This window comes from Sander vitreus, chromosome 14, assembly GCF_031162955.1.
Source record: "Sander vitreus isolate 19-12246 chromosome 14, sanVit1, whole genome shotgun sequence".
In the NCBI taxonomy this organism is placed as follows: Eukaryota; Metazoa; Chordata; class Actinopteri; order Perciformes; family Percidae; genus Sander; species Sander vitreus.
In genome coordinates this window covers 10,325,509-10,336,536 of record NC_135868.1, presented here as the reverse complement: position 1 = coordinate 10,336,536, position 11,028 = coordinate 10,325,509, and the positions used below count along the sequence as shown (strand labels likewise).

The following is an 11,028-nucleotide window of genomic DNA, read 5'->3' as shown; positions in this document are numbered from 1 at the left end:
GAACGCTCTTTTTTTATACCCAAATGAGCTTATCGTAGTGTTCTCATTTCTGAAACAGAATATGTTACTCAGAACCTTAGCAGTTCCAGACTTGATGAGATAACAAATTTGAGTTTTAGCACTCTAGTTTTTGGATTTGTTTACTAATATTTTTGAAATGTCTAACAGACAAGTGGTTTTCAAAGTGGGGTCTGAGGAAGTAACACAATGACTTGAATGAATGTATGACTATTTTGTCATGGGTTTCATACGCTTTCTTTATTAAAACATCTAAAACAAAAATGCAAAATCTTATCAAATTGGGGTCTGTGGTTTAATTTGTGTCAGTTTAGGGGTTCTTGATGTGAAAAAAGTTTAGGAACCACCGTCTGTTAAAACATAAATAATATACTCTTTGAATAATAATTTGTGTTTTTTCTACAAAAAAAGTTACATTTCCAGGTCACATATTGCACCTTTAAAATTAATTCTTATATATTATCTTATATTATTCTAATAATTCTTCTCCCTCATCGAAAAAAATAGTAATATTATTTGAAGTTGAATTGAAGTTTAATTGTTGGACACAAGATGTCTCTGACTTCACTGAAAAGTAAATGATCAGTGTTTGTGCACCGGAGGCTTCAAGTTTCTTCTTCCAAGATTGACTTCTTTGTGATGTCTCAAAATCAAAATCAGCATACGTACATGTGTTGAACTCTAAATTAAAGTGAACACAGAGAAACATTTAGCCTTATAGTGTCAAACAATAAAAATACATCATTCAGCAAAGTGAAGCTTACATAGCCTAAGTTACAATAAGCAAAACACATTTTTGAGTGAGGGGGACTTTAATAGTTGACAATCAACATGGAGTCTAAGATGCTGTTTCTATAAAACTGATATCCTAAACTCACAGGAGACACTGTAGTAACATCAACTTTATACTGGTGTTTACAGCTTAAGGCAGATTTTTCGATTAACAAGTAGACCTATGTTATTTATACAGCATGGCGATTGTTATTTAAACTGGGATGAGGAAGCCTGTATTCAGAAATGAATGGCCATGTGATAAAACACACGAAAAGAGCTCACGGGTTTGATTGTACAACTAGTGGCGGCTGGTCAAAGGAGCGGGGCGAAACTACAAATCCCACTATGGCCACGCCAAGACCCGCCCTACGAAGCAGGTCGATTGGTTGGGGTCAGGCATTTGACCTCGAGTGATAGCCGATTGGTCAGGGGATAGGACCTGTACAAATGCGGCGACGTTACCTTGCGTAAGCATGGACGCCTGGCCAATAAATGCAATTGAAGAGCGGGTCTTGGCGTGGCCATAGTGGGATTCGTAATATCGCAGGAGGGGGGCGGATCCCGAATGAGTTCAGCCTTTGGCTCGCTGAACAGAACAGTATAATAGGCTATTTGTGCCCCTCCGATTTAGATGAGCAGTGCGCACAAGGTGAATTTATCTTCAACTTTTAGGGCTACATTCAAGAGAACATGAAATTGATACTTGTTTATGTGGTGCTTCTCCCACCAACATTGTGCTTAGAGATTTGGTGTCTTTTAAACCCATCGTAGGTGTCTACATCTAGCCTATATTTTGAATCCCCGTCAACTTCTTCTTCTGATAGCGCTGCAGGCGGCCAGGCCGTGCATCTGCACACGGTACAATCAATGGTAGTCACAAGGCTGCATCACATATGTAACCGTTTGCACTCCGGATGGTTTCAGAGGATGTTCAGCGGCTGTTAAAACACATTTCGAGAGGAGACAACAAAGCCTTAAGAAGATCAGAACAAATTCAGTTTGTATTAACAGAACTATATAGCTTTCTTAGAAGTAGGCTACTTTTAAGTTACATTGTATCGTTTTTGTTTTTTTAAGCATGTTTTTGTTTTAGTCTGAGATTTTATTGACTTTGAGCGATCTTTTTAAATCTGATATTCTCCACATCGTCAGTCATGTTCAAAAAAAAGGATCCAGAAAAAATTGCCCTGGTGTCAGACGTGAGGAACTCATACACCACTCTAAGGTAAACCTTTATTCTTTCATTTGCGCTATATTAGTCGAAGAACATGGCAAATTGTCTGTTTAACCATAGGCTGTGTTATGAAGCATTTTATTTGTTTATGTAATTTGTTTACCTGAAATTGTTCAATGACTTTTAGTGACACTCAAATTAGCCTACATATAGGACGTTTGACAAACATTTGTGAAAATATACAACTTTTTTCTCAGTAATGCTTGTGCAGTGGGCACGGTCTTTGCTCACGTTCCCTAGTTTGTGAACTACTAGTTTTCCACACGGTACTGGTCTGGGTTCTGCTGGTCTGATTAGCAGTGCGCAAACGTGTAGGTTCATTCCTGTCATTGCTGCTGGAAACGTCACTATTAAAAACACAGGGAGGTGTGCACAGGTTACAGCACTGTGCTCTAATATTTCATTATTTAAACCAGAGGTTCTCGATTGTTTTTCAGCCTACGTCCCCTTACAAGACAGAGAATATCCCGGGGACCCCCTCAGAAATAATAATAATAATAATAATAATAATAATGACAATAATTATACTTAATTAATCCCGTAAGGGGAAATTACAATGTCATGTATTTCCCTTGGAATAATTTGACGTAGCCTATATCTTTACATTTCTAAAGCCTTATTTATGTGAAAGAACAACACATGATAAATGAATTAGAAAGATATTCGACATGTATTAAAGGTGCTCTAAACAATGTCACGCGTTTTTTAGGCTACAAAATATTTTGTCACATACAGCAAACATCTCCTCACTCTCCGCAAGCTGCCTGTCCCCTGAACACACTGTAAAAAAAACGCAGTCTCAGCCCAGGCTCCACCAAAGCCAACAAAAACAAACTGTGCCAGCCTGCACTACGAACCATAACAAACAGAGTTTCAGCCAATAACCGACAAGAAGGATTTGTGGTTAGTGCATGGAAGCATGTAAGGAAGGGGGAGGGGGAGGGGACGGGATGATGAGGAGGGAGGGGCGAGCTAGCCTCGTTTTGTTTGAAAATACTTCGAATGTCAACAAGAAGTAACATCACCCAACATCGCTTAGCACCTTTAAAAATATGTGCACTATCTCAACACAGAATACCCATAAAACAATGCAATTGACATCAATTCAATTAAGTGACACAAAATATTAAAGGCAAACCAAGAGAAAACGCACACACACACACACACACCCACACACACACACACACACACACACACACACACACACACTCTGAAAACTTTTCACAGACCTGTGGCAGAGTGCCACAGACCCTACTTTGAGAATCACTGGATTAAATTATTCACCTATTTCCCTTTTTATAAACTGTTTCATTTGCCACCCAGTTTCCCCCAGTGACAACTAAATAGACTTATTTCTAGTTTATTCATATCCTAGTATACAACAAACCCACTTAATATAACTTTAAAATCCACTGTTAAAGTTTGTTTTTGTTTTAATTCAGCTTTAAAAAAAAAAGAAGAAAAAAAAAGAGAGAGATATATATATATATATATATATATATATAAAATAGATAAAATTCTACTCCAGTCTTGCACAACTGCATTTCCCCCCTTGACCTGCACTTATACTGTACGTATCTGGACGCTGTAAGCACAACAAAAAGAGATAGTATAAGAAAAGGCTACACATTATTGGGTTAAACATACCTTTACCTGGACAAATGTAAAGCGAAGCAGAATCAATATTTATTGTCGACAAATTTGACAATCAATGAACTCCATTTATCAAACAAAAATACCAAACAATTGCTTGTTCCAGCCTCTCCAGTGGGAGGATCTGCTCTTTTTTCTCTGTTATATTATTGGAAATTTGATATTTTTGGGATTTTGTGCTGTTGGTCGCACAAAGCACATGATTTGAAGACGACACCTTGGGCTCTGGGAACGTTGAATAATAATTGACAGGTTTATCGACAATGAAAATGATTTGTTGCACCCTAAACACGTTGAAGAGTCACAAAGTCATTTCACTGCATATGTTCTGTCCAGCGTGTCCAACCAGGAGGCTTTACAGATAGACGGCACAGGTGACATCAAGCATTGCCATGACAACAGCCATGCACAGGAGGATCGTGAACGAGAGAAGAAAGTCGCCAAGAAGAGGTTGTATGTAGTCTCAGTCATCTGCCTGGTTTTCATGATCGGTGAAATCCTTGGTGAGTCATTCTGTTTTCCTCAAATTTCTTTAATCCCTGATTTATGTTCGTGCTAACACCACACCAAATTCCATTCTCAAATTTAACATTTTGAATTTTAAATTTTGAACTCTATCCACTACACAGCACATAAAGAAAACTCACTTTTAAAGCTAGTTCACCTGCCACTCTCGTTATTTCCTTCCAAAACAGTGGTGATGAACACCAGCAGAAATTGCCAGGAGTTTTTATTAAAAGTATGACTGGTGTGTTAACTGCATGCCACATTTATCAGAGCATACAAGGCCAAATTGCCTCCTAAATTACCATACGACCGGTTGCTGACAAGCATTTAAAAACTATTTTTTAAACCGTGTCTGACGCAGTCAGTCCACATAAAACACACCAGGGCTACATTCACTTCCAGCTAATTTCACTAAGAACAATAAGAGCAAGCCGGTCCTGTTTGTAACCGGTAGGTTACCGACAACGTGATCTTCACCTGTTCACCTGCATGGACTCATGGCGGTGCGCTGCTGAGAATAAATAGGGGAAACTTTTATTTTAAAGGAACGGAAAACACTGATGTATGAAACTGCCCATGGGATTAATTTACTTATTAAAGGTGCTCTAAGCGATGTCACGCGTTTTTTAGGCTACAACATTTTTTGTCACATACAGCAAACATCTCCTCACTATCTGCTAGCTACCTGGCCCCTGAACACACTGTAAAAAAAAACGCAGTATCTGTAGACAGCCCAGGCTCCACAAACGGCAACAAAAACAAACTGCGCCAACCTGCACCACGAAACATAAACAGTGTTCCAGCCAATAACCGACAAGAAGGATTTGGGGGTGGGGGTTGGGGGGTTAGTGCACAGAAGGGAGGGGGAGTGGACAGGATGAGGAGGAGGGAGGGGCGAGCTAGCCTCAGTTTTGTTTGACAATACTTCAAACGTCAACAAGAAGTGACATCACCCAACATCGCTTAGAGCACCTTTAATCGAAGGTGCAGGAACGGCGATCATTCCGTCTCACTTTTACCCCTGCTTAGTATTTCCCACACAAGTATCAATCTAGCATTTTAGCCATACAATATTATAATATTTCTATGAATTAATTGTCTCCTTCTGCAGGTGGGTATTTTGCAGGCAGTCTTGCGGTGATGACAGATGCTGCCCACCTGCTTGTGGACCTAGTCAGCTTCATTATCAGCCTGTTATCCCTCTGGCTCTCCTCCAGACCTGCTACACACAAGCTCAGCTACGGCTGGCATCGTGCAGGTCCAGTACTGACAACTTTTATCTACTGTTGCTAAAGGTGTGGTGGGGGCTGTTTTCATCCGACTTGAGTGGGTGATGGATGTGAAATTGTCCAAGTTTGGCCGACGGTGAGCGTCCTTTGTCCTAGTTTTTGCGATATGCATCGTTTTTACTGTCCACTTAGTTACTACATGGATGACTAATTGTCGGTTGACTATGATAGTTAATGCTTATCTAAATTCAAATCAAATAGGATGTTTTAAAAGAAAATACTTAAATGTATATATGTTTTTTTAAACAACTAAAGGAAAATTAAAACAAAATTTGCAAGCCATCGTAATTTTGGACTGACAGTAAAGCCACAGACTCGTGTGGTGGGTTCTGAATCACATGAAGGTGATTGTTTTGGTACATATTAACTTGCAAGCAGACCACTTCTGTGAACAGTTTGTTTAATCTAATAATTTTCCGGTTCTTCTTTGGATTATTTGGAGTTGGAAAATCTTGTATTGAAAAAGCTTCCAGTCAGTTATTGACCGCAGTTGTTGTATTTGTCTTGATTGAGTTTCTTCCTCATTTCTCGTCCCATGCAGAGATCCTGGGTGCGCTGCTGTCAGTTTTCACCATCTGGCTGGTAACAGGAGTGTTGGTTTACCTGGCTGTGGAGCGCATTCTCAACGATGACTACACCATCGAGGGCACTATCATGCTCATTACCTCTGGTTGTGCAGTGGTGGCTAATATTATGTGAGTAAAATACACACACAGTTCTCATTTATGCTGCTTTTATCTTTGAATATTTATGATTTAATTAAAGCCGATACAGAGAGGAGGGCAATACTAAATCTACTTTCATGGACTCTTGAAGAAGTTTGTGTTGTATCTCAGAGCTGATTTTCACACTTTGAAATAACTTTGTTCCTACTCTCAAAAGCATGGCCTTCGCTCTTCACCAGTCCGGCCACGGCCACAGTCACGGGGGTCTCAGTTCACCCGGGCACGGCCACAGTCACGGGGGTCAAGGGCACAGCCACATTAAGGAACACAGTAAGTTTATTAGAGTACAGTGGTTCGCAATCGGCCCGTTTCCAACAGGCATGTTTTGAACTGCACTGCATTAGTGGATTATAAAATGATGTATACTTATCTTTATAGATCTTACTGAACTACTTTCTTTCTTTCAGGACAGAGGGCACAGCAGGGCAACGCCAGTGTGCGAGCAGCCTTCGCCCATGTGTTGGGAGATCTTCTCCAGAGCGTCAGCGTGTTTCTCAGCGCCATCATTATCTTCTTTAAGGTTAGGAGTCTCTCTAGAAGTGAAAAAAAAACAATATAATGAAGCACTAAATATCCATCCATCCATCAATCTTCATCCGCTTATCCGGGGTCGGGTGGCGGGGGTAGCAGCTCCAGCAGGGGACCCCAAACTTCCCTTTCCCGGGCCACATTAACCAGCTCCGACTGGGGGATCCCGAGGCGTTCCCAGGCCAGGTTAGAGATATAATCCCTCCACCTAGTCCTGGGTCTCCCCCGAGGCCTCCTCCCAGCTGGACGTGCCTGGAACACCTCCCTAGGGAGGCGCCCAGGGGGCATCCTTACCAGATGCCCGAACCACCTCAACTGGCTCCTTTCGACGCAAAGGAGCAGCGGCTCTACTCCGAGCTCCTCACGGATAACTGAGCTTCTCACCCTATCTCTAAGGGAGACACCAGCTACCCTCCTGAGGAAACCCATTTCGGCCGCTTGTACCCTGGATCTTGTTCTTTCGGTCATGACCCAGCCTTCATGACCATAGGTGAGGGTAGGAACAAAAACTGACCGGTAGATTGAGAGCTTTGCCTTCTGGCTCAGCTCTCTTTTCGTCACAACGGTGCGATAAATTGAATGTAATACCGCACCTGCTGTGCCACATGGGTGGCAGTGAAGGTCAGGGGCCTCGACGGACCAGACCCGGGCAGCAGAGGCTGGCTCTGGGGACGTGGAATGTCACCTCTCTGTGGGGGAAGGAGCCGGAACTTGTGCGGGAGGTGGAGCGCTACCGGTTAGATCTGGTGGGGCTTACCTCTACGCACAGTCTTGGTTCTGGAACCATACTCCTGGATAGGGGTTGGACTCTTTTCTTCTCTGGAGTTGCCCAGGGTGTGAGGCGCCAGGCGGGTGTGGGGATACTCACAAGCCCCCGGCTGAGCGCCGCTACGTTGGAGTTTAACCCGGTGGACGAGAGGGTCGCCTCCCTACGCCTGCGGGTTGTGGGGGGGAAAACTCTGACTGTTGTTTGTGCATATGCACCAAACAAGAGTTCAGAGTATTCGGCCTTCTTGGAGACCTTGAGTGGAGTCCTGCATGGGGCTCCAGTCGGGGACTCCATAGTTCTGCTCGGGGGGACTTCAACGCGCACGTGGGTAATGATGGAGACACATGGAGAGGCGTGATTGGGAGGAACGGCCTCCCTGATCTAAACCAGAGTGGTTGTTTGTTGTTGGACTTCTGTGCTAGTCATGGATTGTCTATAACGAACACCATGTTCGAACATAGGGATGCTCATAAGTGTACTTGGTACTCAGAGCACCCTAGGCCAAAGGTCAATGATCGATTTTATAATCGCTTTCATCTGATCTGAGGCCATATGTTTTGGACACTCGGGTGAAGAGAGGGGCGGAGCTGTCAACCGATCACCATCTGGTGGTGAGTTGGGTCAGGGGGTGGGGGGAAGACTCTGGACAGACCTGGTAAGCCCAAACGGGTACTGTGGGTAAATTGGGAACGTCTGAGGAGGCCCCTGTCCGACAGACTTTCAACTCACACCTCCGGTGGAGCTTTTTCGTGCATCCCTGTGGAGGCTGGGGGCATTGAACCCGAGTGGACAATGTTCAAAGTTTCCATTGCTGAAGCTGCGGTGAGGAGCTGTGGTACAGCAGGTGCGGTATTACATTCAATTTATCGCACCGTTGTGACAAAATGAGAGCTGAGCCAGAAGGCAAAGCTCTCAATCTACCGGTAAGTTTTCGTTCCTACCTTCACCTATGGTCATGAAGGCTGGGTCATGACCGAAAGAACAAGATCCAGGGTACAAGCAGCCGAAATGGGTTTCCTCAGGAGGGTGGCTGGCGTCTCCCTTAGAGAGAGGGTGAGAAGCTCAGTCATCTGTGAGGAGCTCGGAGTACAGCCACTGCTCCTTCACGTTGAAAGGAGCCAGTTGAGGTGGTTTGGGCTTCTGGTAAGGATGCCCCCTGGGCGCCTCCCTAGGGAGGTGTTCCAGGCACGTCCAGCTGGGAGGAGGCCTCAGGGAAGACCCAGGACTAGGTGGAGGGATTATATCTCCAACCTGGCCTGGGAACGCCTCGGGATCCCCCAGTCGGAGCTGGTTAATGTGGCTCGGGAAAGGAAAGTTTGGGGTCCCCTGCTGGAGCTGCTACCCCCGCGACCCGATACCGGATAAGCGGACGAAGATGGATGGATGGACAGTTACACAAGAAATTGTCAATGTCCTATATCCATTTAGTATTATAACCATTACTAAAAATATTTACTTCAGCTTTATCCTTTGGATCAAATATCGGCCTATAGAGATATTGTGCTCTTTGAGAAATACTACTCTTAAAGTATACTCAGTACATTTAACATTAACATGTCTGATATTACTCAATTTTCTCTTCTCTACTCAATTTGTTTCTTCCAGCCAGAATATAAGATTGCTGACCCCATCTGCACGTTCCTGTTCTCCATATTTGTCTTGTGCACCACCCTCACCATCCTGAGGGATATTGTAATTGTCCTGATGGAAGGTGAGATTCTCATTCTCTGGCCCTAAAAACAATGACAACATACAGTGTTTGCAGCTTTCTTTCTCGCTCTATCTGACGCCTTATCATCTATCAAAGTCTTACATTTTCCTTTTTTATTGATCTACTATTAAGGCACTCCAGCAGGGGTGAAGTACGGTGAAGTGCGGGATGGTCTGCTAGCAGTGAAGGGCGTGACGGCGGTCCACAACCTTCACATCTGGGCCCTCACCATGAACCAGACTGTAATGACTGCACACGTAGCCATAGGTGAGAAAACAATGTAAACATATGAGCTGCTGGCACGATTTAATCATATTTTACTTTTTTTAAATCGGTGCCACTTGTAACCAGACGTCATGAAGGAGTCAAAACCCAGTCAACGTTCATTATAGTGAAGTTCTTTCCACCACTGTTAATGAGCACATAGACCCTTACTATACACAGTCTATGATGAGCACAGGAATTTCCCCAGTGTGGGATTAATAAAGTCTCTCTTATCTTATGACCATTACAACCTTAATGGGCTGCTAACATGCCTCTGGACTTTTTTCTGTAAACTGTTTTTTAGGCACACACACACACACACACATAGCCTACAGTATAAACACAGGGTGACTAACATTTGTTTACCGGCATTTCCTTTGTATTCCTCTACCTTCCACAGACGAGACAGGGGATGCTCACACTGTCCTGAGGGAAATGACACAGGCTTGTTTCTCCTCCTACAACTTCCACTCTGTTACGATTCAAATGGAGAGACAGGCCGACCTGAAGCCTGGATGTTACCTGTGTGAGGATCCCAAGAAGTAGGAATCTGCCTAAATTCTTGATCTGATTCCAGCAGAATAAGGCCAAGCTATATGTTTTTGCTCTTGTAACCTCAATAATTATAACAAGTTGTTTTGCACTGCTCGTTGGATCCTAAGGCCTGTTCCTTAAAGGCATACTATGCAGTTTCCATTTTTGTCAAACAGCGACCACTAGAGTCGCTGTGGAGTACTTGTATTTAACGTTACCTTTGGTGCTTTTTAGCTCTCACTAACGAGTGAAAGCTTGACCGAATGGGACTCTTGTCCGGTTCCTCACGCTGTCAGTTTCTCGTTTTCTTTTCCTTGACTCTTCCGAACGCGCTTTCTTCGTTTTCTTCGTCGACTCTGCCATGATTCACGTCTGAAATGCGTGCTAGTGTCTTCCATAGAGGCTGCTTCTTATGTTGTTGATGTATGTGACGTTGTGCTGTAAGGCAAGTCGTGATTCTCACGGGATTTGGCGGGGCGCCACCTCTCAAACCTGCATTGCTGGTTTTACCAGCGGCGTCCCCCCGCCCCCCACTTTGCTATCAGGATGATTCGCCCTACTACAAGTTCGTTTACCATCGAAATAACTTTGAAGCTGTTATATTAAGGTACAAATCTTGCATAGTATGCCTTAAGTGCCTTTTAGACTAGTGGTGTTTATTTTACTACAATTTGTCACACAATTTGTAATCAACTGGGGAAGTTTCATGGTGATACCTATAGTATTAGTTAAATTTATTACCCTATTAACTGGTAGTGTCTTGCCTTAAGTGCCTTTTGTGTTGACATTCCCAAAGAAATATTTGTATTGAAATGAGCATGTGCCAATCAAAGGCAAGTTTTTTTTTTTTTTAGAAAAGCACATCCTTTTCCTGTGTAGTTTTAACTTGTAGTCAAAAACTTTAAAGGTCCAATATGTAATATATTTACTGTAATGAATCCAAAAAATGACCCCAATGCGTCATCAGATATTAAGGAAACATGTTAAGTTGAAATGTTATCTTTTCTAACAACAATGCTAAT

General features: G+C 43.1%; 1 protein-coding gene across 1 annotated transcript; it reads left to right on the top strand.

Moving 5' to 3' along the window:
- Window positions 1-1,946: 1,946 nt before the first annotated feature.
- Window positions 1,947-10,056, top strand: slc30a8 (solute carrier family 30 member 8). The gene is made up of 9 exons (XM_078267769.1): window positions 1,947-2,017; window positions 4,016-4,182; window positions 5,298-5,444; window positions 6,017-6,170; window positions 6,358-6,470; window positions 6,608-6,720; window positions 9,103-9,208; window positions 9,341-9,475; window positions 9,873-10,056. Exons 1-9 carry the CDS (start codon window positions 1,947-1,949, stop codon window positions 10,016-10,018), a joined length of 1,152 nt encoding a protein of 383 aa, XP_078123895.1. The 3' UTR covers window positions 10,019-10,056.
- Window positions 10,057-11,028: the final 972 nt, after the last annotated feature.